Here is a 27,627-nt window from a genome sequence, read left to right on the forward strand (position 1 = left end):
GTTAATTGTTAATTCGCCTGTTGATCACCAATTTTACTTCCTTATAGTCTTTATTATATTAAAGAACTCTATTTTGCTTGGGGCACCTTGGCAATACAACAGTGAACATGAAATGTTATCCTGATTAGTGGGACTGCCAGAAATGCACAGCAACTGAGTGACGATTACAGCCTGCAAGGGCAGGCACGCTGTTCAAACACTGCTGATGCAACTCGAGATTACCATTTCATACAGAGCAGAGGATTTCAAGGTGCCGCCTTTGGATATACACACATCATTATATCTTTGGAAATGAACAGCAGGGATGCCTCGCTTGAACATTACCTCTTAAGTTATTTTAGTGTATATAACAAATACGTTTTGCTTATGAATATGTAAATAAAATAAACGTTTTTCATGAAGTGGTGCTCTATATTAATAATTGTTGGTTATTTCGAGCATTTTTACATTCCCATAAACATCTCGGTTGTTTGCAACCTTCCATGATACTAGAATATTGTGCTCCCCTTTTGCCTTCCTATCGATATGGATAATCTGTCCAACATGCATGTCAGTTTCAGGGGGGGGGAAAGGCGATAGAAGTCCCATCTGAATAGTGCCTACCGAGGGGTCCTGCACAACTAAGGCCATGCAGTGCTACAGCGAAGCTAAATATTGTTTTCACCACTGTGCTCGAGAGGAGTAAAAAAAAAAAGTGCTTTACAGAAGACTGCCCTCTTAACCATTATGTTGACATATGCTATATGGATATGCCCTTAAAGCAGATATGAGTTTAAGTTGGTAACTGAGGTCACCATCTTTCAGTGACATAGCAATAACTCTTTAAAAATGGGTTCCAGCAGAAAGGGAGTAGGCCCATTCTCAACAAAGCGTTCCAATAACCGGCTTGTGCTGCCACAAAGCTCCATATCGTTAAGGACACCTTGTTTCCAGCCCCGGGCTTACCAAACGAGTTAGCAAAACTGATGTAACCATCCCAAGAGAAAACTTGTATAACCTATACGTCAACATACATGCAATTTAAAAAAAAAACTCATACTAGTTACCACACTATTTAGAACACCATGAAACGTAAAAGCAGTCCAACTCTTCAAAACGAGTTCGTGGTCTAGTAACTGAAACCACAATATTTAAATGCAGTTACGGTGGAAACGTCATGGCAATTTCCTAACAGTCAGTAAGGGTTTTCTTACTGGAAGAGTCTTTACCACAAATACTGCATCATCGGTTCCGGAGTTATAAAAGGAAGCAGCATCTGCCCTCCTCGCACAAAGAAAACCAGGGAAGTGGATAACGCTGCAGGGCTCTCCCGCCTCTGATGCCGCCGGGCTCCCTCAGCTCACGGGAGCCCGGCAGAGTGCCCGCCATGTTTGTTCTCCTGTCTCACGGGCTGCGGGGGGCGGGACTTCCGGCCGGCCACCCAGTGATTGGCCGGCCGGAAGAAACAGACAGCAAAAAAACGCCCAGCTGGAGCACGGAAGAAAACACGAAAACGGGTCCGCGTTGACGGACAGATTCACCTCCCATGCCCCTCCTGGGGGCATACGGAGAGCGGGAGGGGGCGGGAACGAACACACGGAGAGCGGGAGGGGGGGGAGGGGCGGGAACGAACACACGGAGAGCGGGAGGGGGAGGGGGGGCGGGAACTAACACACGGAGAGCGGGAGGGGGGGGCCAGGGGCGGGAACGAACACACGGAGAGCGGGAGGGGGGGGCAGGGGCGGGAATGGGCACTGGCAACAAATCACCTTCCATTGTGTCGGCTCGGAGTAGAGAGCCGGTCAGGTCTGCATCCTCACATGGAAAGCCATCCAGCTGGTGTGAGGAAGGAAGCTGCAGAAAGAAAAAAAAAATAAACACGCCCACCGCCCGATGACGAGCCAAAAAGGGTGGAGATGGAAAAAATCTCGGGAACGCCCCCGAATCTGGTCCGTGAATGACGGACAGATCTCTGTTCCAATGGCTAGCCTCCATTTATGGAGCTAGCCAATGGGACAGGGGGGCGTATTCCAGAGTCCTTACTGAAATCAAGAGATTTCTCTGGAGGCGGAGCTTACGCTCCGTTCTCTAGGCGAAACCTAAAAAGGGAGAATCCCTATGCCAGGGGCATAAGATAGGAGGTAGCTAGGTTGGTCAGAAGCATAAACCAGGATATAGAGTGAGGGGGTAGCGGGTTATGGAAGGAGATGGAAGGTGGCAGGGAGTGATGGGGCATGCAGTGGCATAGGTCTGGAGACATAGTCTGAAGATAAGAGACAGTGAGTGAAGGAGGTATGAGGCAGAATGAGCGAGCTGAAATAAGAAACAGAAGGGTGCATACTAGGGCACCTGACAGCAGGTGGCCACTAGTGACCTAATATGAACATACATCTATTATGGAATGGGCATACATTAGGAATGAACATCCTTCAGTTTCACCATTTAAACCATGAAGTCTGATGCAGTCACCTAACAAAGGCACATGTATTCACCCTAATGACAGCACATAGAAACAACCCTATCCGAACTCCATTCTGTAATGGAACTGTAGCAACTGTTTGGAAAGGCATCCCCAGACCACGAAAAGTGTGGTGATGCCATTCTTATGGCAATTATGTGCTATATTAATTCAAAATAATAAAAATAATGATAAGGGGGTAGAAGATAGCAACATATAAAGTGAGGGGGCTAATAAGAGAAGTGTCTTGCAGGTGACCCCCTCTACTACTGTCCCAGCTATCACCCCCACTACTGAAGTGCAGCAGAAGTCAGACGCCCTACGGCCCAAGTAACAAATCCTGAGCCGATCACGTGACCAAGATTTACCGTCGTGGGAACATCTTGCTGTATAATTCTGCCTTAGAAACAGTCAGGTCAGAGATTGTCTGAGGTCGCCCTTTATAATATGGCTGGGTGCCCTGAAATCATCTGCTGTACCAGGACTACAGCCTCCTATGGTCTGGGTCAGGCTCACAGAGGCCAGGGCTTGCTGCTCTCATTCCCCTCACTGGGAACGAGTCAACTCACCCATTCTTTCTGAAACCAGAGGCTTTTTACTTTGCGTTTAACATTGTTTTGGCCACCGACAACTATCCCACCAGTGCTTTATAAAATCCAGAAAAGTCCTACACTGAGAAAGGACAAACACACATAACAACCCAACTCCCTTTTCCGCCCCCAGCACCCGGTTAGCAATCACTTTCATACATTTTACACATATGGCAAAACCTCTATGCACTTTTTACAGGCAAAACCAAGTCACTAATTTTAGGTTTCCTAAAATAAGGCTTAGGCCCTTCTGAAGCCAAATAGTAACATATGCAATGGAACCACCGTCCTTTGATATAGTGCTCCTCACGTCTACCGCTTGCAGAAATATTGTTGCATTTACAGCCTGTGTGTGCCTATGCCAAGCTAAGAGTCCAGTGCTCACAATATTTCTTTATTTTTTGTGTACAGTGACAGGAGGAAATAAATAGGGACATATTTCCACACTGTCTGCCTACACTGAGTACATCATACACGTAATGCATGCTGTACAGTCTTCATGGTTGCTATGCGCATATGTGATACAATTATGCGGTGTGCTTGTTGTACAGAGAATATGATCCAAACTGCCCAGTATTTACAGTTCGAATGAGTGCTTGGTTGCACCAAGCAAGTGATATAAAGATTGCAAACTAAAAAAAAAGCATTAAAACTAGACCCTAACTATAGCACCAAAATATCGACATCAAGATATACTAACAAAAATATTGTAGGCACAATATTGTAAAGACAAACATACCAGGAGTCACAATATTGTGTGCAATAATATTGTTTGGTGAGGATTTATTCCGAGTTAGAGTATGGACTAGGGTTAGGGTTAGGTTTAAGGTTACTAATGTCTGGCATCACTTTTCCTATTCCAGACTCTGTTGGGTAACCAAAGGTATATCGTCCTGTTGATGACTTTTAAACTGCTTAATAAGGTTGAAACGGCAACGCTATAAACATTCAGAATATGTCCACTTTCTATTCATAGATGATCATCTTGTGTGTTAACAGTCTACGAACCCAAGATTACGGTTTCTGACCCAAGTCATTTATTTTATGTGTACGCACACTCTCACTTGATGCTTTTCTGTTTTCACGGTGTGATCACCATGGGCACCGAGCATCTTCTTTACATTATTTTGAGCCTTCATTTATTGTTAAAAAAGTATGTATGCATTGGCTTTGTGTAACATTAACAGCATGGATAATTGATTAGTCTCTCAAGCTGACAACATATAGGTAAATGAGCCCTAATTGAACCATTGTGTAACATCCATGTATATCACTGTGCACAAGTCAATTTATGGACCAGATCCTGCCTTCCTTCTCCAGTACAAGCACTGAAGATGTGTCTAGTCTCAGGATAAATAAACATGTGTGTCCTATGAACATAAGACTCACTCCATCCTTGCACTCCTTTATAGTTTCATACAAAATTACTCAATTTTTCCGTTTTTGGATTTTATTTAATTTTCATTATTCAAACTTGTTTTGTAGCGAGATTTTCAATCGTTATATTCCATTATTTTTTGATACAATTCTTTATACATTTCATTAAGTCCCAATGCATTTCAAGCTACACAGCTCTTCATCAGGGGATAACTTTTCTGAAAATATAATACGTCATATTAAGTAATAGGTCTCTTACGTTGTGCATAATTATAACGTAAAAATAACATGTATGGCGTAAAAATAACATTTTGTCATATTCATATTGAAAACTAATGTACGACATTGGTATTGTTCAGTGTATGCTTCTGCAAACTTCGGTTAACAAAAAACGTGCCCGTTATTATTCCAATGTACCACATGCATTTTGTGCCTTATAACCCTTATCTTGGTGACACTCATATTTCACTAACCTTAAGATTTCGCTTAAGTTCCATGAACCATCAAACTGTAAAAAATGAATGAAAGACCACGGTAAAACGCTACTCTGTCTGACAGTAAAACGCTATTTAAAATGCATTATACTCCGTTCTTACCCGATGCGTCTTGACAGTGTTTCTTTCTCACTACCTCGGCGTTCGTCGCTCTATCCTTCCCTACGGCTCTATGATCACCACCCGCTCACGTGACTACGTGACTAGTGGCTCAACTCTTCCTTGCTGGTTAAAACTCTGTGCTCACATCCCACTCACGTGACTGCGTGACTATGTGTATGATATTCGCTCGCGGTTCAAGTGGCTATATCTTCCATAATTGTAATGCGATGTTATTATTAATTATAAGTACACAAAGAGTGTGGTAAATTACTGCAAAATATACATCGCTGCAAAATATAAATCAAGTCCCTTTGACTATGTTCAGTCGTAAAAAAATGTAAAAAATGTGAAACAAATACATAAGATAAATTCAACAGTTGTCACACGGTACATATTTACAATTTTCATTTGCATATTACATATCTGGTCCGCATCGTAAATTGTCTATAGAAAACAATGTAAATCCATCCGTTCATTAAGACCTTTTGGCTGCATGGTACATAAAAAGTTAATCCAAAAGGCTTCTCGTCTCAGCAAATGGTTGTTATTGTCTCTTCCAGGTGTCATTGCCACCATTTCCAAAATGCAAAATTTCAGCTGGCTAACGTTGTGGTGAGCCTGATTGAAGTGAACTGCGACTGTAGATTTCTGGTTATTGAGTCTGATGTTACTTTTATGTTCTACTATCCGCGTTTTTATTTTTCTTTGGGTTTTGCCCACATAGGACAATCCACACGGACATCGTAACATATATATAACATTGCTGGAATGGCATGTACCTGATACTTTCAAATTTATAATTGTGCCTCTGGTTGGATGATTGATGGTACTGCCTTTTATGATAGCTGAAAAGTTGCCGCAATTATAACATGGTAATGTTCCATTGTATTTGCTCACCACTTCTGATTTTGGTTGTTTCAATAATTCTTTCAGATTTCTTGTTCGTTCATATGCAAAGATCGGTGGATTAGAAAATATTCCTTTGAAATCCTCTTCTAATGCCAGTAAAGGCCAATGTTTCCTGATTGTTTTCTTGATTTTGGCACTTCGTGTTGAAAACTTAGACACAAAAACACTTCTTTTGTCATCCTGTTTATTTACTGGTTTTAGTAAATGTTGTCGCTGTAATTTATCTGCTCTCTCAGCTGCAGATTCCAAAATGGCTTCAGGGTATCCTCTTTTTTTGAATTTTTCTAATGTGGTGTATTTGTGGTTGACATACAGTTCATTGGTAGATGCTATTCTTTTTATCCTGAGTAGTTGGGAAAATGGTAAATGTTGTTTCAACGGAGTTTGGTGGAAACTGTTGTAGTGTAATAGATTGTTTCTATCCGTACTCTTGGTGTATACACTAGTTTTGATATTTCCATCCTTGTTGGTCAATAGTACATCTAGAAATGATAATTCTGTTTTGCTCATGGTAAATGTAAATTGGATTCTCTCATTGATTCGATTTAACTCCTGTAACGCTTGTTTTAAGCTCTCTTCATTACCTCTCCATAGGACAAAAATGTCATCTATGTATCTTTTATACACAATTAAGTTGTTCCTCCAAATTTCATTGTTCAGTATGTGGTCTGTCTCGAATCTGTGCATGAATATATTTGCATAGGTAGGCGCGGCACAATTGCCCATAGACGTTCCAGATGCTTGTATGTAGAATTTATCTTCCCATTTGAAGTAGCTGTGAAACAGCGTGAAATGTAATAATTCCATGATGAATATTTTCAGATCTAAAGTTTTGTCTTCAAGTACAAGTAAACTCTCAACAGCAGCTATGCCTTGATCATGTGGTATTGATGTATACAACGATGTCACGTCTATACTTGCCATTATCATCTCTTTGGTAAAATTTGTTTGCTCTGCTTCCAAAATGTTTAAGAAGTGAGTGGTGTCCTTTATATAAGTGCTGGTTTTTTGCACTATATTTTGCAAATGCTTATCTATGTATTTCCCAATAGGTTCATGTATCGAGCCTATGGTTGACACTATTGGACGTAGAGGTGGAGATTTCAGGTCTTTGTGTATTTTAGGTGTCATATATATATATGGGATGGTTGGGTTGCTTTGCATGAGATAATCTTTCTCTTTTTGACCGATGGTACCATTTTCCATTGCTTTGTCTATGATCGTCTTCAGAATTTCAACGAATTCCTTGGTGGGATCTGTAGTCATGCACGTGTATGTATTGGAATCTTGAACATGTATTTCCACTTTGCTACGATAATAGCTGGTGTCCATTATCACTAATGCGCCGCCTTTGTAATTTGGTCATTGTTCGCTAATTTTTGCAAGATGTTTCTTTCTTGAATTGTCATGTTTGATTGTTTACTCTTTGGGTATTTGAATATGTCTTCAATTTCAGTGATTACGACTCTTTCAAATGCATCTAACACTTTATGGCTCACATAAAGTGGCTTCACATTTTTTACATTTTTTTACGACTGAACATAGTCAAAGGGACTTGATTTATATTTTGCAGCGATGTATATTTTGCAGTAATTTACCACACTCTTTGTGTACTTATAATTAATAATAACATTGCATTACAATTATGGAAGATATAGCCACTTGAACCGCGAGCGAATACACATAGTCACGCAGTCACGTGAGTGGGATGTGATCACAGAGTTTTAACCAGCAAGGAAGAGTTGAGCCACTAGTCACGTAGTCACGTGAGCGGGTGGTGATCATAGAGCCGTAGGGAAGGATAGAGCGACGAACGCCGAGGTAGAGAGAAAGAAACACTGTCAAGACGCATCGGGTAAGAACGGAGTATAATGCATATTAAAAAGCGTTTTACTGTCAGACAGAGTAGCGTTTTACCGTGGTCTTTCATTCATTTTTTACAGTTTGATGGTTCATGGAACTTAAGCGAAATCTTAAGGTTAGTGAAATATGAGTGTCACCAAGATAAGGGTTATAAGGCACAAAATGCATGTGGTACATTGGAATAATAACGGGCACGTTTTTTGTTTACCGAAGTTTGCAGAAGCATACACTGAACAATACCAATGTCGTACATTAGTTTTCAATATGAATATGACAAAATGTTATTTTTACGCCATACATGTTATTTTTACGTTATAATTATGCACAACGTAAGAGACCTATTACTTAATATGACGTATTATATTTTCAGAAAAGTTATCCCCTGATGAAGAGCTGTGTAGCTTGAAATGCATTGGGACTTAATGAAATGTATAAAGAATTGTATCAAAAAATAATGGAATATAACGATTGAAAATCTCGCTACAAAACAAGTTTGAATAATGAAAATTAAATAAAATCCAAAAACGGAAAAATGGAGTAATTTTGTATGAAACTATAAAGGAGTGCAAGGATGGAGTGAGTCTTATGTTCATAGGACACACATGTTTATTTATTACGTCTATACCCTGAATGGCTCAGTAGGGTACCTACCTTTGCACCAACGACGCTTGTTAACTCATCCAAGAAAAGATACACACAACCAAGGAAACTGAGTGCATTACCCCGCCCCCAAACAATTAGTTATCTAGTCTCAGGATATCAATCTTTTGAAAGTCCCCTTCATTTCTGGACATTGAAAGGTGGGCAGGTCCTTTTCAGCATTGGCACCTACTATTTGAACAGTCTCCCTTTTCCTGTACGACTCGACGTGAAGCACTTTGTCTTTCTGAACAAACTCATAATCTGGCACTTCTTCCACAACATTTTAAGCCTAGTGGCCTATTAGCTGCCAGTCTCTGTGCCAGAGCGCGGAAATGTTGCTGGTGCATGTGCTTTATAAGAGGTGCTAACATAACAACCTCAGCCAGAAGAACTAGTAAAGATATAATGTCGGCTGAAAACATGCAAACAGCTAGGAACATTTTTAGATTTCTAATGTCAGTACACTTTTAAAGAGCTAATAGACCACACAAAGGCATTCAAGTCCCAATAAGAAGCTAATACAGAAAAATGAATCTACAATGAGTCTTTTCCAGCCCCAGAAACTCAAGTAGTGCTCAATTACTTGCAACTTCTTGTGTCCACCTATTGTTATGTGTGGTGGAGTGCAGAGGAAAATAACTATCTCCTACTTATCTATCTCTGTAGAACTCTGGATCCCAATGTGGGTGATTCACAGTTCTCAATCAAACTGGCCAATTGAAAAGTAGAAGCTGAATAGCAGGAGGCCTGCTTACTTTAGTTTCAACTAAAAATTATATTGATGTACCTCAAATCACGGTTAATAGTAGATGGATTCTAGAATATGTGGTAAAATGTAAAGATCAAAAAGGGACAACAAAAGCTATGGTTTTGATAAATCGTCAAGAAAGGAGTGTACCCTCCAAAAGATTCCATGGGTTCCTTCAAATAGAGTTAACCCAATAGGAATTCCAAAATGAGAAAGTGCAATTGAGAACAAATCCATCCCATTCAAGTTACTTTCACAGACAAGTATTTTATTATTGTTCAAGTTGCTTTCACAGACATATACTTTATTAATGTTCTTTTTCTCAGTGGTGTGAGAGACATAATAGTCGTACATTTTGGTTTTCTGCCCAGGATCTTAAACATCTTTTTAGGAAGACACCGAATTTTAGCTACTGTTCCTCTACGAGTGCCCAATCTAAATTCCAAACACTGACAGATTTACTCCCGAGGCATCTTATAGAAATATGTGGTAGAAACTCACTGTAATGTAGTCACAAGGCAGCTGCCCGTGTATGTGTATGTATTGAGCCTACCCTCATGTAGCACTAGGGACACCCCAGGTTCAATTTCCATTCGTCACTTAGCTGAAAGTCAGTCAAAATTCAGATACTTGATTCCAGCTTTCATGTTTACATACTGACAGGGGAGTAATTTAAGGCTGCATTTTTCAAACGTTGAGTCAGATTAAAACAGTACTTTATTTCTGGAATCTGAATTTCACAAATTGAAAACAAATGGTTGGTCACGATTTAGTTTCTGTTTTAGATCAGTTGTGCTGATAAGTCAGAGGAATGAACAAAACATTGTGGCATAAAAAAATTAACATGTTCCTGCTTACAAAATGTGCAATTTTTAGAACTGGAATTTTAAGACACAAAACCACATTTTTTTGACTCCAATCAAAATGTCAATACTTGAGACCCACTAAGCGGTATTAGCCCAGATACAAATATATGCTATTTGGTAAACCCTAACCAACCAACCCTTTGTGTTCTTACGACGAAACATTAGAAGCACTTTCCTGCTAAGCAAATGTAATCTTCCTGCTACTAGAATTTATCATACTCAAGATCACATTCGGGTATCCCACTTTGGTCTCTTTTTGTCTATCCCTGATAGCACATTTGGTCACTTGTACCCCAACCTTTCACAACTTCTTGATCTCCTGTGATCTCAACTTGTTCAACATCACAGAACCTACTTCTTCTGCAGCTACAGGTAGGGAAGCCTCATCTTCTCCCCTTCAAGAAGCTAAACCCCAGCACACATACAACACCTCCTCACCCTGCTTTAAAGTCCATGCCACGTGACACTTTTACCCATCACCTGCAGCAAGAGTTTTCTCCAGTCTCATACCTTCACTCTTTCAGGTGATCCTTCATTCTTGCCTGTGACACGACCACCTCATCCCTGATCAACTCCTCCATTCTCACACAACCCCCTTTTCACACCAAATGCCACGTCCTCCATTTTTCCTTCCACCTCAATTCATATGCCCTTTTTAACTTTTGACTCTTCCTATACATACTCTGATTTTTTAATATTTTTCTTTCCCTGCATCATTTTCTACCTTTCCATCCTTCTACCATCTACGATTAAAAGCCAATTCTTTCAAAACTGGCATATTATTTCACTATGATTTTTGGCACCTTGTGTTAAATATTTTATAGCGCAACAATAACACAATCTTCACTGCATGTCTCTGACACTTAACCCTCTGCATGAAATCCTCTCCCACCTCTTCTTACCAGTTTCATACTTAACTACTCTTCTCTAATCTTGCAGTTTCGCAAGGTCATCCCTTACTCTGTCGCGAATACTCAGATCCTCACCCTACCAGTATCGCATATTCACCATGCACCCTCTCAGTCTACCATTCTCAGATTTCACCATTCCACTCCTCCAAACTCACCCCTCATCCTATCTCCTGCTTAAACCTCTTCCCACCAGTTTCAAAAGTTCAGCTTTCACCCTTTCAATCTCCGTAGTAATTAACTCAAACTACCAGAGAGTCCATCACCGTTACCTGTACTTGCACGTCCAAGTCAGAATGCTAGGCATATAACGCAAAGGGAGGGCAGCATTACATTTAGGGTGTCAGCATAGTCGCTGGTGTAACCTATCTGCATGTCTGCTTGCATGTCTCTGTAGGTCCAGCTTTCCTGTGCCTTTCTCTGCTTGGCGCATGGGCCCGGATGAGCTGTTACTACCATAGTCATCACGGGTTGCATTGCCAGGCTGAATGTTCATGTTGCCCTCTTTGTCGCCCTCATTCCAACCTCTGGTTTAGAATAAAAATGAAGATATGCGGCCATGGCAGAGTGTGCTTAAGCTCTGGTGACGCGTGGCTTTGGGTAAGAAGGGAGGTGGGTAGGGGCTTCTGATGGTATAATGAGCACTTTTCCCCCTATGGCACCCCAGTTTACAGGTGATATTTTCATTTCTGTGCCTGTGCTGGAAGCTAGATGTGCCATTTCTGTTGGCAGCCTGCAGCAGGTTTGCAACTGGCCTATAGGCTTTGGGACCAAGGTGGCAGATGATTTTCAGGTTTCACCTACTAGACACTGCATGCGCGGTCTGCTGAAAGACGTATTTTCAGCTTTCAGTGAGCTTAGAGCCCTCCTATTGTTTACCATTGGATAACTTCATTGTCACTCATTTGCTTTCTTCTTATTCGTTAGCTTATTTACTCTATACTTCCTCTTTATGTATTTGCCCCTCCTCTGGACCATGAATGTATTACTTGTGTCCTTATACTGCTCACTTTTCAGGCGCTACTTGTATTCCTTTTTGTTTAAGCACTCCACCGAGGTACGTGCTTTCCAAATGTCCCCCTCTTGTATTTTCCCCTCCACCACGCTCGTTTTGCTCTCTCAATCCGTGTGCTTCTCCCCTTCCAACTGTGATGCACTTGCCCTCACGTAATTCTCTCCCAAACATTGGTTTCTCACCAGTGTGTTTCTCCCCACGGAGATCCCCGTTGCACTCTCCCCTCCAGGTTTGGCTCCAAGCCAAATCATGTGTCCCGGAGTCCACCAAATGATATATCCCCACAGATAAAACACCATGAGAAACAAGGATCTCGGCCATGGGCAACATCAAACACCATGTGATCTTCGAACTGGTGTTTCAAATAATCATGACAAGAGTATGGGTGGTTTGTATCCCCATCCATCACATAATCAATATGACCTGCTAGCAGCAGTAGATTCATCCTACCGTGTTTCATCTTTTAATGAGGTTTTAGAGTTCTCTCGTAAGCTTAGGATAATACGTTGGATTATCAATGGATTTGAGAGGTAAAAAAAAGAGCATTCATTTGAGTAAATTCAAAGGACCATCATGTTGGTATGGTCCAGGACGTGGTTAAGAACGATCCCAATGTGGGTGATTCACAGTTCTCAATCAAACTGGCCAATTGAAAAGTAGAAGCTGAATAGCAGGAGGCCTGCTTACTTTAGTTTCAACTAAAAATTATATTGATGTACCTCAAATCACGGTTAATAGTAGATGGATTCTAGAATATGTGGTAAAATGTAAAGATCAAAAAGGGACAACAAAAGCTATGGTTTTGATAAATCGTCAAGAAAGGAGTGTACCCTCCAAAAGATTCCATGGGTTCCTTCAAATAGAGTTAACCCAATAGGAATTCCAAAATGAGAAAGTGCAATTGAGAACAAATCCATCCCATTCAAGTTACTTTCACAGACAAGTATTTTATTATTGTTCAAGTTGCTTTCACAGACATATACTTTATTAATGTTCTTTTTCTTTCATGAATGAGACTAGATTTGAATTTAATCGAAGAAGATGTCTTTGAAGTAAGTCTCAAAGTAAACCAACGCGTGTTCCGCCCTATAAAGGGATGCAAGCTTAGTGCTTTTTCATGGCTAGATAGAAAATAGAAGTAAATATACCCACTGCCACACTTGTTCAGTAACAATATGTTTTAAAGGTGCTGGAACCCCAGTCATAGAAAACACCATAAAACATGATATTGTGGTCGATTTAAAATTGTATTGAGTTGCAATGTGATGAGAATGTCTAATACAGGATTATAATTGGGTCGAGTAGATTATTAAAGTCAATAGACCTGCCGGTCTAGTAAAATATTTGGGATATTTCGAACCCTGTCTTATATTTTATACATGACAAATCTCATATATATATTATTTGTATATACATATTTGTGACTGCACAACACTACTGTGTCTTTAAAACAGACGCTGCATAAAACATGTTTACAGTCTTACACTTTCTTCGTATGACAATATTGCCATCACGACTCTGTGCACCTCAAAATTCATTAATTATTGGATGTCATCTAAGCAAATCATGTTCATCACAACCAGATTTTGGCTGCAATCACCGCTGAATGTTGTCGCTTTTACATTTGTTGAATAGTGCAGCTTTTCAGTGATGTTTGACCTTTAGGACTAATTTGACTACTTTGAAAGCATTTTTTCTATGTTGGTCCAACTAACATGTTGTGAATAAATTGAGTACGGAGTTCCTCAGTGGGTCATGGAACACAATGGAATGGGATGTGTGATGAAAGGTTGGTCGGAAGTCCTCTATGGAGGGGAATTCCTCCTTTCATCAACACGCAGCTTCCATACCGCAGACCCACACGTTTTGACACATTGCGCTCAATATTAGGATTAGCACATACACCTCGTAACAGACAAGAAGAAACAATAATAAATAATACACCCCCTGTTACACGAGAGGACACGTTTCCCTATGAGATTGGGTGATGATGACATTATAGATGCCCCTCCTTAAACAAGGGACTGCTTGCCACGCTAAACCATATTACGCCCAGGCTTTGGGGAAGCATCCCGGCCCCTCCAAGATGGCCGACAATAATCATTATGCTTCCGGCCTTATCACCAAATGACATGAACTTATCATCTAAGACCCGCTTTACAACCCAATAACCAATGGTTGTTGGCGGGTTGACAATTTCAGCCAATTACTATGAAATGTGGCCGTTTTACGACGAATATACATATCACGCTTGAGCTAACAAGTGCCTTTCCAAGGCATCTGAGACACTCCAAAATGGCCAACATAATACTCCTCATTTCCGCCCATCTAGATTGTTCGCCGCCTGACTAGCTCCATCACGGTGAAAACCATTGAGTTTCCGCCCCGCCCCCGTTTGCAATCAGCCCACACCGAGGGACATTACCATCCCGGTTGCAGAGGTGTGGGGTAGGTCAACCACTGGGCTTCTTTTTGGAGCAGGTGAGTATTGAAGACGCTTTGAGAATTCTTCCTACGTCTCCTACTAGCAGCGGAGGTAATCGGTTGTGGCGAACAGTGCTGTAAAGATAACAACTCAGTCCTTACCGCTTTTGAATCCTTCTGCTTACTCACATGGGCTCACGAAGGTCCTCGGCTTTAATGTAGTACCGGGCCCGACCCAGTTGGGCCGCCCACCAGCTGCAGTGCGTTCCGAGCTACCACCGGAGCCCTAGACTAAGCTAAACAGGGGTCATTTTAAATACACGAGTAGGACGGGTGGTCTACCTCGCATACTGTCTTGCCCTCCTAGCGCCACTGCATGCCTTTGTTGGCGACTACATGGGGCCACAAGAATTATTGATTAGCGGTTTTCTTACATACCTGATAATCACTGCCTTTACATTTCTTTTTATTTAGACACAACATTACTTGTGTCCTTTTCCTGCTGCAACTGATGAGGCACGAACTTACATAGTTGAGGTGAGGTTTAGATGAGTCACAATAACACCCCTATCACAGCCTACTTCGTCACTCCTGCTGGTTTTAATGTATTATAAGTCACAGTTGTGCTATGATCATAACACCAATAGAACTGCACACTTTTAATCTCCACATTTGTTAACTAGAAGTATCAAGCTTCATTGATCAAGCCATAGCTGATCTATATAGAGGTCATGGATTTAATTGTGAAGTGTTGTCTGAAATTTGATGATCAATGCACAAATAATATATGATGTTTTTCTAAATATGTTCCCTCCATAGGATTGCTTCTTACCTGCGGGTACAGTTCTCGTAGAACCACTGTATGGTCAGTAGTTGCACACATTACCACTAGTTGTAGATAGTTTTTCACATACGGTCCTGAGGAATCGTCACAGATCCTTTTTGATTATCAGGCAAGAAACATATTGACCACCTAGGAGTAGAGCGCATTTCCGACACATTGTAGCCAGATTGTCGCCTCTCCTATATTCTTTTTAACCAGGCTAGGATCCTCCCTGAATAAAGTTATTTAGAGGAAATCCACCCCTGTTTTCCAGCGCCGGGAAACCCTTTTTGGGCAGCTGTTGCGCTTTACAAGCTTAACAAATAATAAATAATAATAATACTCTGCACATTCCACTATTACATCTACACATACTAGGGCCCCTTACACCTACGGCACCTATACGGCAAGGAGCAAAAGAACTCCGCTAAAGAGCCCCTTTATGGGTGCCCGTCAGGTATTGCAGCGCCGACCCGACGAGGAGCAGGCCCATATGATGAAGCATGACACTTAGCTTGCTGGGTGTGTGAGAGCCCTAGTTCCGAAAGGAGGAATTCCCCTCCATAGAGGACTTCCGACCAACCTTTCATCACACATCCCCTTCCATTGTGTTCCATGACCCACTGAGGAACTCCGTACTTTATTTTTTCACAATTTATTAGAGCATGTGCGTTTGGACCTCCCCAAAAGCCCACTGTCCCCCTTCTTTTGACTGTGTCTAATTAATATCACATGGAGAATATAAATTGTCATCAGATAATGGTGTTCTTTGGTTGATAAAGGCTGATATTGCAGCCGAAACGTGTTCCAATGCCAGTAACAGACGCTTTATATAATAAATGCAGCGATAACTTATATTTCTGAGTGCAGACCGTTTCTCTCCAGAGAAACGGTCTGCACTCAGAAATATAAGTTATCACTGTATATATATATATATATATATATTGAATAGGACATCTAAAGTAATGGAGTTCGATAAATAGACTGGCAGGTTAAATAAATGGATGGTTTACAGGTAGGTTTATCAAGAGTCCCTGTGAGGGGACCGGGTCAGATAGCTGTCAGATTAAGGCATGCAATTTATCGTTTCCCATATCAGAAATAAGAGAGAAACATCAGGTATATGTTATACCAAGATTAGTAATAGCATTGACGAGAGCTCCTCTAATTTGTGTATCTCAATCAAAAGCGGTCCCAGACTTGCTTGCAATGAATGAAAATTGAAGGGAGGAATGGTCCCCAGAGGTCTTAGGGTGTTTAGTGACCATGTCGTCGGTGGGAAGCGTTGCTTGAAGTTATGGGGTATGCATAGGGGATTAGTCAAGTATATAAGGAGTTTAAATCCTATCGGGAGCATGCAATTAAGCTAGCATGAGAACTTAGTCCTTTTAGAAGTCATAACGTGAGGAGCAGCGTTTTAGTCCAAGCTGTGCAGATATGTTGTAAGGGGTCATGAGAACGTACATGATTCACAAGAAGATAGTGCCTGAACTCATATACAGCATACAAGTCAATTCCCTGGTTGTGGCCGTGTAATCGGCAAGGTTATTTGAATAATTGTTTATCCAGGTCCGATTGCAAAAAAAATTTACCCGGTTCTAGTAAAGGGTTTCATTAGGAAAAATCCCTGTGGTCGTACAATGGCAAGATTATTTAAACCGCTGTTTGTCCAGAACAGATTGCAGAAATTGCTTAACGATTTCTAGTGAAGGATTTCATCAGAAAAAGTCACTGCGGACGAGGCATCTGTTGTGGTGGTATTCGAGTTAAGTACCATTTTATTGTAGCCGTAATTGCTTGTCCTTCGTCAGTTCTTGGAGTTGTGCAAGTCGGGTTTTAACTCCAGGTAAAATGGGCACAAACTTGAAAGTAGGACTCAAACGTTACGTGAGCTTTACATATCCTTTTCATAAAATCTTGTCATAAGATGCAATCAAGAAAGTATTGAGATATCATAATAGAGGTCACTATGGTCTGCCTCGTCCTTCAAGCAGCATTCAAGTTGAGCGCCATTATATCGAATTTTACTGTGTTCACTGGTCCTACATCAGTTTCTTAGACTATTTCAGTGAAATTGTTAACTCCTTTTAATTGGTAGGATCTTGTCTTTAAACATATATTAAATAGTGATTTGGAAATTTCTAAAAGGGGTGTCACCCTTTTAGGGAGTCATTCTTACGTCAGTTCCTTGTGCTGAGTCAGTGAGGCTGTTACCTAAAAAATGCAGTTGCCATCTTGGCCCGGTTATGTAAAGTCAGGTCTATTATGGGATTTTAGGGCAAGTTGATCTTTGGCCTTTTTTATGTACCTATCTTACAGTAATAATGGAGTCTGGTTCTAGAAGGTATTAAACAATGATTTAGGGTAAGTGCTAGTGTCAACATCATCTTAAGCTAAAATGTATAAAGTTTAAGTATCCCAGAACCCAAGATCAGGATTAAGTAGAGTTACTAATATAGGTAGATCAGAGTATTTTCATAGTGACCAATACATTTTAAACCCCAAATTATCTATCTTTTGAGCCAAGTCCAAACTTATAGGGTGGGTGCCATCTTTTAGCTGAAGCTATATATGTGTATATAGCAAAGTATGTCTACTGGCATTAAAGTACCCTCATTGAATTGTGAAGTGGGAATAAGGTCGTCTATCACTGTGTAAGTCCTAGTGCATGAGAAGAAAGGAAATGGGGGGGGGGAGGAAATACTTATATTTAGACTTGAACACAGTAACCTATAGCCATTGCAAAAGTACATGCATTTCATGAGGACATTGTTCGGTGAAAGTTTAATTGCAAATAAACAAATATTTATACAGTATCCGGTGGAGTATATCTTTTCTTCTATAGGGTCACTTGTTCTAGGTAACCATTGGTCCTGGTGAGGCCATATTCCTCACTCAGGACTCAGACAATTTTGTATAAGAGGTTCAGGCAGACCCACAGACGTGCAGATAGCTGTGCATGAATTCTTGGAAGAATTATTGAAAAATTCTAAAGCTGCTAGGCTTGACCTAGGCATTTGTGGGCCAGTAGGTACATAGGGAGTGTCCACTTCAGGGCATGAAAAGCACCCCAGTTCAGCTCGCTTTTTAACGCATAATATGATTCTGCACTGCTGCATGGTTTAGATGGCTGTGCCTCTAGGGTGACTTTGGGAAACTGCTTAAACTTGGAAAGACTGGTGGATGTTGGGCAGAGTCAGTCACACTCTAGTTTTCCCTCTACTTCAGCTAGTCCCCATCTCCAAATGAGGGGCAAGAGTCATAGTCAGTCTAGAGCAAAGAGACAAAGTGACCGCAGCACTGATACATCTGTACTGGTTTATTGTGAAGTACATAAAAAAAGAATTCAGTTCTACGTCTCACTTTTAAATCTCTAGCCAGGAACACCCAACACACTCAAAATTGCAAAAGGGCCACCCCAACCCCCCTCTTCCCCCAAAGTGAACTCTTACTAGCATAAACCTCCTAGAGCTGACAGGGCAGACAACTGAATAAAAGACCCAAGGTAGTGAGCAGTCTGCTGAAACACAAAAAACCTGAAGACCTTCATTTCTTTCCACTCCCAAAATACTTGTGGCAGCATACCCAAAGTGAAAAGAAATCTGCAGAGACATACTGGGGAAGGGCGAAGGGAAAGGCTTTGTTTAATACAGGTGAAGTTTTCGACTTCACACAACATTTCCTGAAATAGAGAAATTGCAGCCAGCCACCTGCAAGGCAGAATTACCTACAGCAGAATGCCCCATTGGTGGGCCATTCTGCATCAGGACCCCTTTTTGCAGGCATAAATGCAGTGAGTTGATTGGCCAGTGCGAGTGGCGAGAAGCTGAGGGTGTAGGTACTAGGGACGAGCAACTAAAAAGAGTTCCGGTGATACGCAACCTGAGGGCTGCCACAAGGCATTGCATGGTTGGGACATGAACCAGGAGGAGAGACTCCTGCTGAAATTTGGCAGTCTACCCGCTGCCCTATGTGGCCTTTTGCTGCTTCAGGATTGACTTACTAATTAAATGAAGGGCTGATTATGTTGCCCTTCTTTTTTTACTAGGCTTTGCAAGCTTCACACTTTGCAAATCTTGTGAAGTTAAAAACAAACAATGCACAAATTGGGTAACTTGCAACTTTACACCTTACAGACCTAAAGACACGAGAATAGGTGGATGGCATGGATGCAACATTGACGTTACAAATAAAAATAAAATAAACTCAGTTCACCTATAAAATGAAATATTGGCCTTTTCGTTTGAGTTGCAAACCCATAGCCTAATGAGATGTCTATCCGTCAATAGTTAAAAGATTCACTACTCCTTCTGGACTATTAATAAGAGAGGCACTGCCTGTGTTTGAAAGGGGCTTATGGACAATAATCCAAATCTTGAATATTACTAGTACAAGAATTTGAAGCTGAAGGAAGCCAACCAGAGTTTGGTTGAACAGGAGTTCCATTTCGTCTCATTTAGAGGCGGGAAACTGCCAGCTTTCCAATAGCACAGCCTCATCAGGCACTGGCTTGCAAACTAGTGACCGGCAGCCCGTCCTTCATAGGGCCAAGAGCTTCAGTTTATTTAAAGCTCCACCCTATTTAGGACAGCCTTTCAGGCACATATTTGCCCACCATGCAGAGTGTGGCAGATGCAGGCAGAAAAATAAAATCAATGGCCTCCACGCACAGGAATAAAACTCGCAGTACATCACAACCTGAGATACCTTGTTCTGCAGAAAGTAACAGTCGCATTGATTACGAAGAACAAAAAACATACAGAGCTGGCCATTATGGCTTTACATATCTGAAAAAAATACGCTATGTCATTCGAACCTTTATACAATATTTCCACCCATAGCAGAACATAATTGTACATGCTGCGGGCAGACGAAGGCCCTCCAGAACCCCAAAGATTTGGCAGCCGAACCCCAAACTGTGCTCCAAAGTCCAGGCAACAATGATTACTTATGAAGAGAGAATTAAAAAAAAAACTCACACTTGAAGCAAAACTATTGCCCAAAATTGTTTCCATTTGTTTCAGTCGCATGGTACATTTTTCACTGACCTGCCCCAGGCTCTGCTGTCCAATCTTCTGCAGAGTCAGAATGGCTCTCCGGATCGGGTAGCCCAAGGCCATGACAGATTCAATGATATCACGTTCTTCTTGACTGAGGGCACAGAGGACATCAGCAGCGGAGTCTGGGTAAGAACATGTGGAACTCAGAGGCCGTGGGGGTGGAAGGCATGGATATGGGCTCAGCGACTACAAGAGAAAGAAAAGGAGGGGAGTCATTAGGGACAGACTCACTGCTCAGAGCATGGCACCACTGCTAACTTAGGATTGTTGGCTACTGACAAAGCAGAGACACACAACAGTTTCAGCTGCTACACCTGTCCAAATTGCAGGAGCGGCCTGTGCCGATAAGAGGGATGGGGTGGGGGACTCGACAGATGATGAGGGAAAATGGAATATTTACATTTTCCTCGCCATCGTCAGCAGAGTCCCCATCCCAACCCCACCGCTCTTACCTGCACGGGCCGCTCTTGCCAAATTGCGAGATCCTGGAAAAATGCCTGTATCTGCATCCGTCTCAGCTGCCTTATCAGCCGAAATTACGACCGTTTAGAAACAAGCTCAACAGTAATAATACACCCTACATTACAGACAGTGCTTACAGATTTCTCAGTTACGAGGCCACAGGGAGCAATTGAGAAGCCATAAAACAGTCATCTCAAATCAATAAATATCCTACACTGGACATTTCAGGTGCACTGGCATCCAAACGCAGATTCCGTTGTTTTTTTATGTTATGTTAGAACCATTTGTGTAGTGCACACTGCCAGTGGTAGTGTCTTGCAGCACAAATGCAGTTGTATAACTCCCATGACTGTTTTTGAGAATTCCATTGCAGACCAGTGACGAATTCCTCAATAGGAGGAGCCGCATCCACTCACCACCACACTCCTGCAGAAAGAGTGGGAAATAAAATGGTAATATATGATTTGATTAGCATTTCATTTTTTACTCTCTGGCGAACGGAGTGTGGGGGCAGGAAAGGTGCTTCTTTTCTGCCAACTGATTGGCAGCAAAGAGAAGTGGTCCCTTCATTTTGAACTGCGCATGTCAGTTTGGCCGGCTACCTTGCTACGACCAAACCGACATGAGCAGTTCAAACTCTTCAACCCAGCTGTCTTAGGCAGCTCGGTTGGAGATCAGGGACACACCTCCAGTGCCTTTCGGAGCGCTTAGGTAGCCTGCTCCAGCCAATCCAGAGGCTTCACTCATGCAGCATGGCAGCAGCGTCTGGATTGGATAAGGTAGTTGGCTGTCTGACGTCACCAATGGAGCCACAGACTGGAAAGCATCGAGGACATGCTGCAGGAGAAGGTAAGGACAACTTTTATTTTTACCTTTCTCTTAATTTTTAATGAAATGTAATTTATAATGTATGTATCTATGTATGTTTGTTCTAATGTATGTTGCACCCCACTGTTTAAGTCACCAAACGCCTCTGTGGCAGACCATGCAGACCAGAGCTTTATTCATCCTGTGATTATCTGCCATCATTGTGTATTTAGGTCTGTTCCTCAGCTACCCCAATGTCCCTCATTCCCCGAGTTTTGGGTATTATGTTTTTTATAAACTAAAAACGTTTTTAAATGGAAAAATGTTACTAAAGTCATGGCACGTGCCAGTTGTGGATAGAGGCGACACTTGGCCTATTGGCAACAAGCTAGAAATGTTTCAAATGGTCTGTGCCTCTGAAAGGCCAGTGTGGCAGAAAAAATGTCTGACACAAGACCGACCCCTCGCGAGCCACTTTGGCCTTCAGAGGAACAGGCCTGCAGTGAAACCTCAACATTTAAATATAGCACGGGCCCCTGCAGCTGTCTGTACTACTTTTTGTTACCGTTTGTTATCATAAATACAGCGATTATATCAGTAAGACTAAGAGTTGGTTAAACAAGATTAACTCTGAAACTGAGCTATAACTAATGGTGACTCAATTCACTGAGGGTCAAATAAGTAATCTCAGAATCTTATGTGAAGTGACAGAACCAGCATAGACAGGTTTCCCTCAAATTAAGTTAGTTTCCCCTGCAAGCTAGCACTCTCCTCCATTGTTTTGTTGACCAGAATCCCCCTAAAATGCAACATAACACCTTTGTTTGTATGGTTTTGCTTTCAGAATAAAAAATAAGTGAAAAGTGTGAGGACTACCTTGAAGACAGTTAAACACGGACCTACTTTTCCAGTCCCCTGTCCCTCAACTCAACTTATAAACAAATGCAAGCTATTATTTGCTAAATTGTTCCTTTGTACTTAAAATATTGTGTACAAGTAAGGGGAAAAATTTCAGTTTTGCACAAGTCCCTATTGTTTTCATTTTGACACTGCTGCCACTTCACAGTACAACTAGTTCTCATTTTATGCGGAACCAGCTAGGCGGAGCACCCACAATGAGGCCTTCAACAGTGCTCCCATAATAATTCCCCACCACAAACATTGCACCCAACTTTCTAATATGTTCCCTGCCTACACGTGCAGATGCCTCAAATCTCACATCCTGAAAATGAGCTTTAATGATGGGCAGCTTCACTGAAACTCTTAAATGAGTTAAACATATTGGAATCATATTATCATTAAAGAAAATCAACTGTTGTTTCAACTCCACCAAATCTTTCTAGTGTGGACTTTCAGGACTTGAAATCTCTGCTAGTGGGAGGCTCTGCACTGTTGCCTCCTTTTAATAAACGACAAGAACTACTTCATTCACATGGATAAGGACAGCTCCTTACCGCAATGGTAGGTTTGTGGTTCCGTATAGGAGGGATGGACCCTGCGCTAGCTGGCCTCTTGGAGCAATACCAGCGGGGGACCGAAGAAGGCGGTGACGGTGTCAAGCTCCCTGTCCAGGGCTGCACTGAAGCATGTCCATACCGCAGGTGGCGACTGTTCCTGTTGTGCTGATGGGGTGGATTCCCCTTCAGATGGGGCAAGCCACATGCAGAGCCATTCAGGGGGTGCACCAGAGCCGAGATCATTCTGGTTGCCCCCTCAAGTTCATTCTTGGCATTGGCGAACAGGGCCATCGACTTTCGCTTATTAATGCTGGACACAGTAAGTAAGCTGATGCTCTCTTGGCGGCAGCAACGGCATTTGGTAGGAGGGCTCAACACAAAGGGGGAGGTCTTTGGCCGGCTTGGCACAAATGTAGGCTTCTGGGGGGTACTTCTGCCCAAGCCTTTGCTGCTGTGGAGCCTCTGGGCATCCTTGTCGCTTTCCTCAGATGAGGAATACTCGTCATCCTCTGAGTAGCCATCTTCCTCGAAGAAGCCAGTTTCACTGCCCCAGTCTGGCAACATCCATATTCCACGCTTGCGGTTGACCCGCATATCTGCTGCACTCAAGCTCCGGCACCGCCGGACTGTCAGTGGAGAGCGGTGGTGAGAAACAGAGCATTTTGAAATATCGCCTGTTGGATCCTCTGAAGTGCTACTGCTCTCTTCGCTCTCAGCAGGGTCTGGCAAGACGTATGGGCACATAGGGGCAGAGGGCACGGTTTTTCCAATCTCTTCATTGGGGTTCTTCCCTCTGTATGTATTCTGCACCCAATCTAAAACCTTCCTCTCAAATGAGAAAGAAAAATCCTGCTGCAAGAGAGAAAACAAAATCATAAAAGTATGTTACTCCAGGAAATAAGTAAGCCAAATTCACAATCTGGAATAAAGCCACAGTGGGGGATAACAACCACAATATGTGGTATATGGTATTTCCTGACAATCACATATTGCATTTGAGACCAAACTGCCATAAAAATCTATTTTATCGTCACTTTTTTTTCCACAACTATCTCAATTCACACGATCTCAAGATTATAGGGATCAAAACATGTTTATTGAAAGTGTCTACTATATATATATATATATATATATACATATATATATATATATATATATATATATATATATATATATATATACAGAACAGATTCAAAAGATATATCTATGATAACAACAAAACGGTTACATCTTTTGAACAGGGTTTCTTTCAACTTTGTGGAGTCATTCTGTATTCTAAAACTGATACTAGTTTTAACTGTGACTTTTGAGGTCTGTTATTTCAAAGACACATTAACCTATTAAAAATCTTTGTACGAAAACAGATGTAAGATCACATAAAAGGGTTCAAGCTCCTTCCTAGAGAATAGATCTCAACAAGCATTTACAATGCAATGGTTTTGCCTTTGTTAAAGTTAGAGCTATTGGCATTGCTCTTGACATTATTTTTATTTATGTTTTTTTTAACATAAATAAATGGCATTATCATTTACAATGCCACTAGCTTTATCTCTCGCAAATGACACACACAGAGCCCCCCCCACACACACACCCACACAGAGCCCCCCACACACACAGCCACACAGAGCCCCCCACACACACAGCCACACAAAGCCCCCCACACACACAGCCACACAAAGCTCCCCACACACACAGCCACACAGAGCCCTCCACACACCCACACAGAGCCTTCCACACACACCCACACAGCACAAGCAGGCAACAGGGGCACACGGAGGCACAAGCAGGCAACAGGGGCACACGGAGGCACAAGCAGGCAACAGGGGCACACGGAGGCACAAGCAGGCAACAGGGGCACACGGAGGCACAAGCAGGCAACAGGGGCACACGGAGGCACAAGCAGGCAACAGGAGCACACGGAGGCACACGCAGGCAACAGGGGCACACGGAGGCACACGCAGGCAACAGGGGCACACGGAGGCACAAGCAGGCAACAGGGGCACACAGAGGCACAAGCAGGCAACAGGGGCACGAAAACAAGCACAAGCAGGCAAAAGGGTCACAAGCATGAATTGTAATTTAGATGGGGCTGAAGTGGAGAACGGTCAGTAGGGAAGTAGTGCGGCTGGTGCAGTGGTACCAGGCCGAAAGGTGAGAGGGGCTGTCTGCACCCCAGTTTGGACAGTTTCCACTACCTAACAGGGATTGGTGGGAGGGGGGCGTACTTCTTGCTTGCTTGCTTTAGGGCTGTTACTTCGGGGACGCAGTGCACGCTGCTGCCTGCTGCCGCCGGGACACAACAACAGGCAGGGAGAGGACAGGCTAGGAGAGGGCAGGGAGGGGACAGGCTGGGAGAGGGCAGCCTGGGAGAGGGCAGGGAGGGGACAGTCTGGGAGAGGGCAGGTTGAGAGAGGGCAGGTTGGGAGAGGGCAGGTTGGGAGAGGGCAGGTTGGGAGAGGGCAGGTTGGGAGAGGGCAGGTTGGGAGAGGGCAGGTTTGGAGAGGGCAGGCTGGAAGTGGACAGGCTGGCAGTGGACAGGCTGGAAGTGGAAAGGCTGGGAGAGGACAGGCTGGGAAAGGGCAGGCTGGAAGTGGACAGGCTGGGAGAGGACAGGCTGGGAAAGGGCAGGGAGGGGACAGGCTGCTTATATTGATTTTCTGCCACTTCGGTGACCTGCAGATCCACCCGAAGTGTGGCCCCTTGCAGAATTGCGTTAGTTAGAGCCACAAGGCTGAAGAGAGGAAAAAAAAGGAGGGGGTTGGTTGCGGGGCTTAAGCTGTGTGCTACGAGGAATTGGAGGGAATGGGTCCGGAAGATGAAAAAGAGAAATTACTGAAGGAAATGAAATCCAGGTTGAAAAAAGAGGAGGAGAAAATCATAGACCGCAAAACATATAAGTTCCAAAGAGACCGCACGGACTATGAATTAGGACAAATCTTCACATTTTCGAAACGATATGATTCCTTACGGAATGCGTCAGCAGGCAAAAATCAGGTAAACAAACAAACCAAGGTACCTCAAGCAAAAACACGAAAAGATCAGACTGACTCAACAATGTCAGACTTCAGCTCGGAGGGCGGGAGCGGATCGGAATCAGAACAAAGAAAGGCAAATGGGGAAACACAACAAAGAAGACCCTCCCCTGGTGAAGAAATTGTTTTTTTATGCCAAAACAGACTGCAATCATTAAGACCTGGGACGCGAAAAAATTACAGCGAAGCAGGAAGAACTACATCTCGAGGAAGAGGAGGAGGGCAAGGCAGCGGAGGCAATTCAAATCAAACCACGTGGAGAGGCCGGGGAAAATGGAACAAAAAACAGTAATCCCACAAAATAACACAGTAATCAATTTAACCAAAATGGATTTAACGGAAAAAGAGGAAAAAATCCTACAACTTGGACTGTCGTTTGCCCCCAGATCTAACCTTGACTATGCCAAAACACGAATCGATATATATAAGGCGGTGAGAAAACTAAAACTCAAAAAATACCATAAGCAAAGAAAAAGGAAAGGAGAAAACATCCAGGATGAGGAACAAGGCACCCTCACACAGGAGATGGAGGAATTATGGAACAATGAGGGTGAAGAAATGCAACCGCCTATGCCTGATATTTTTGGTGGAACAAGAGGCAAGCAGAGAGAGGGGGGAATTGGGTCAACGGAGCTGAAACCCCCATCCACATTTTGCCCGATACTACCAAGAGATGGAATAGATATCTTCCATGAAAATGTGACTAATGATTTGAAGGAAATGCAGAAGCGCATATGCAAGGAACGCTACAAAAATAACGAACAAACCAAGGACTATGAAAACTTGATAACAAAACTGAGCAAGGATAAAAACATAGTAGTTCGGCCCAGTGATAAGGGAGGTAACGTGGTCCTGCTCACTAAGGAGATGTATGACAAAGAAGCACTTATGCAACTCAATAATCGAGAGCATTATGAGAGAGTGAACATGGCAACAATCAAAGGATGGCAGAGTGAGTACCATGACTGTTTGGCAAAATGGAAAAGGAGGAAACTCATATCCGAAGCAGAATACAGGTATTTAAAGGTGGACCATCCGGTGATGCCATGCATCTATTTCATTCCAAAAGTGCACAAGGACCGAAAAAACCCCCCAGGGAGACCGATTATTAATGCAATGGGGGGTTTGCTGGAAAATACATCGGTATACATTGATCAGTTTCTACAAACCTTTGTGAAAAGCTTGGACTCATATATTCGGGACTCGAGCGATTTCCTTGGCAAAATGTGCAACATTGTCTGGCAACCGGGAGACTGGCTGTTGGCATTAGACGTAAGTTCCTTATACACAAGCATAAAACATCTAGACTGTATAAATGCGGTCAAATACTATCTATCTAGAAGATCTGAAGACTGTAAAGAACACACTGAAATGTTGCTATTTATGTTGACTTATTGCCTAGAACACAATGTTTTCATATTTAACAACCTTCTTTACCGCCAATGTCAGGGGGTGGCAATGGGGGCCAGTTTTTCACCAAGCGTAGCATGTTTACACATGGGGGCTTGGGAGGAACTGGTCCTCAGAATCAACTTTGAAAAAGAAATGAAGGAAAACATTATAACATGGTATCGTTTTATAGACGATTTGTTTGTAGTGTGGAGAGGTCCA

The 27,627-nt window shown here is 42.5% G+C and overlaps 1 protein-coding gene across 2 annotated transcripts in view; it reads right to left on the bottom strand.

Moving 5' to 3' along the window:
* UBAP1L (ubiquitin associated protein 1 like) overlaps positions 1–27,627 on the bottom strand; it is a 195,949-nt gene that overhangs the window by 35,892 nt on the left and 132,430 nt on the right. For both annotated transcript variants that reach the window (XM_078683087.1, XM_078683088.1), the window contains exons 4-5: positions 22,982–23,836; positions 20,247–20,444 (exon numbers count right to left, since the gene is read on the bottom strand). In XM_078683087.1, the coding sequence (XP_078539213.1) occupies positions 20,247–20,444; positions 22,982–23,836 (1,053 nt within the window). The remainder of the gene's footprint in view (positions 1–20,246; positions 20,445–22,981; positions 23,837–27,627) is intronic.

The sequence above is a fragment of the Lissotriton helveticus genome, chromosome 3_1 (assembly GCF_964261635.1).
Source record: "Lissotriton helveticus chromosome 3_1, aLisHel1.1, whole genome shotgun sequence".
NCBI classification, from domain to species: domain Eukaryota; kingdom Metazoa; phylum Chordata; class Amphibia; order Caudata; family Salamandridae; genus Lissotriton; species Lissotriton helveticus.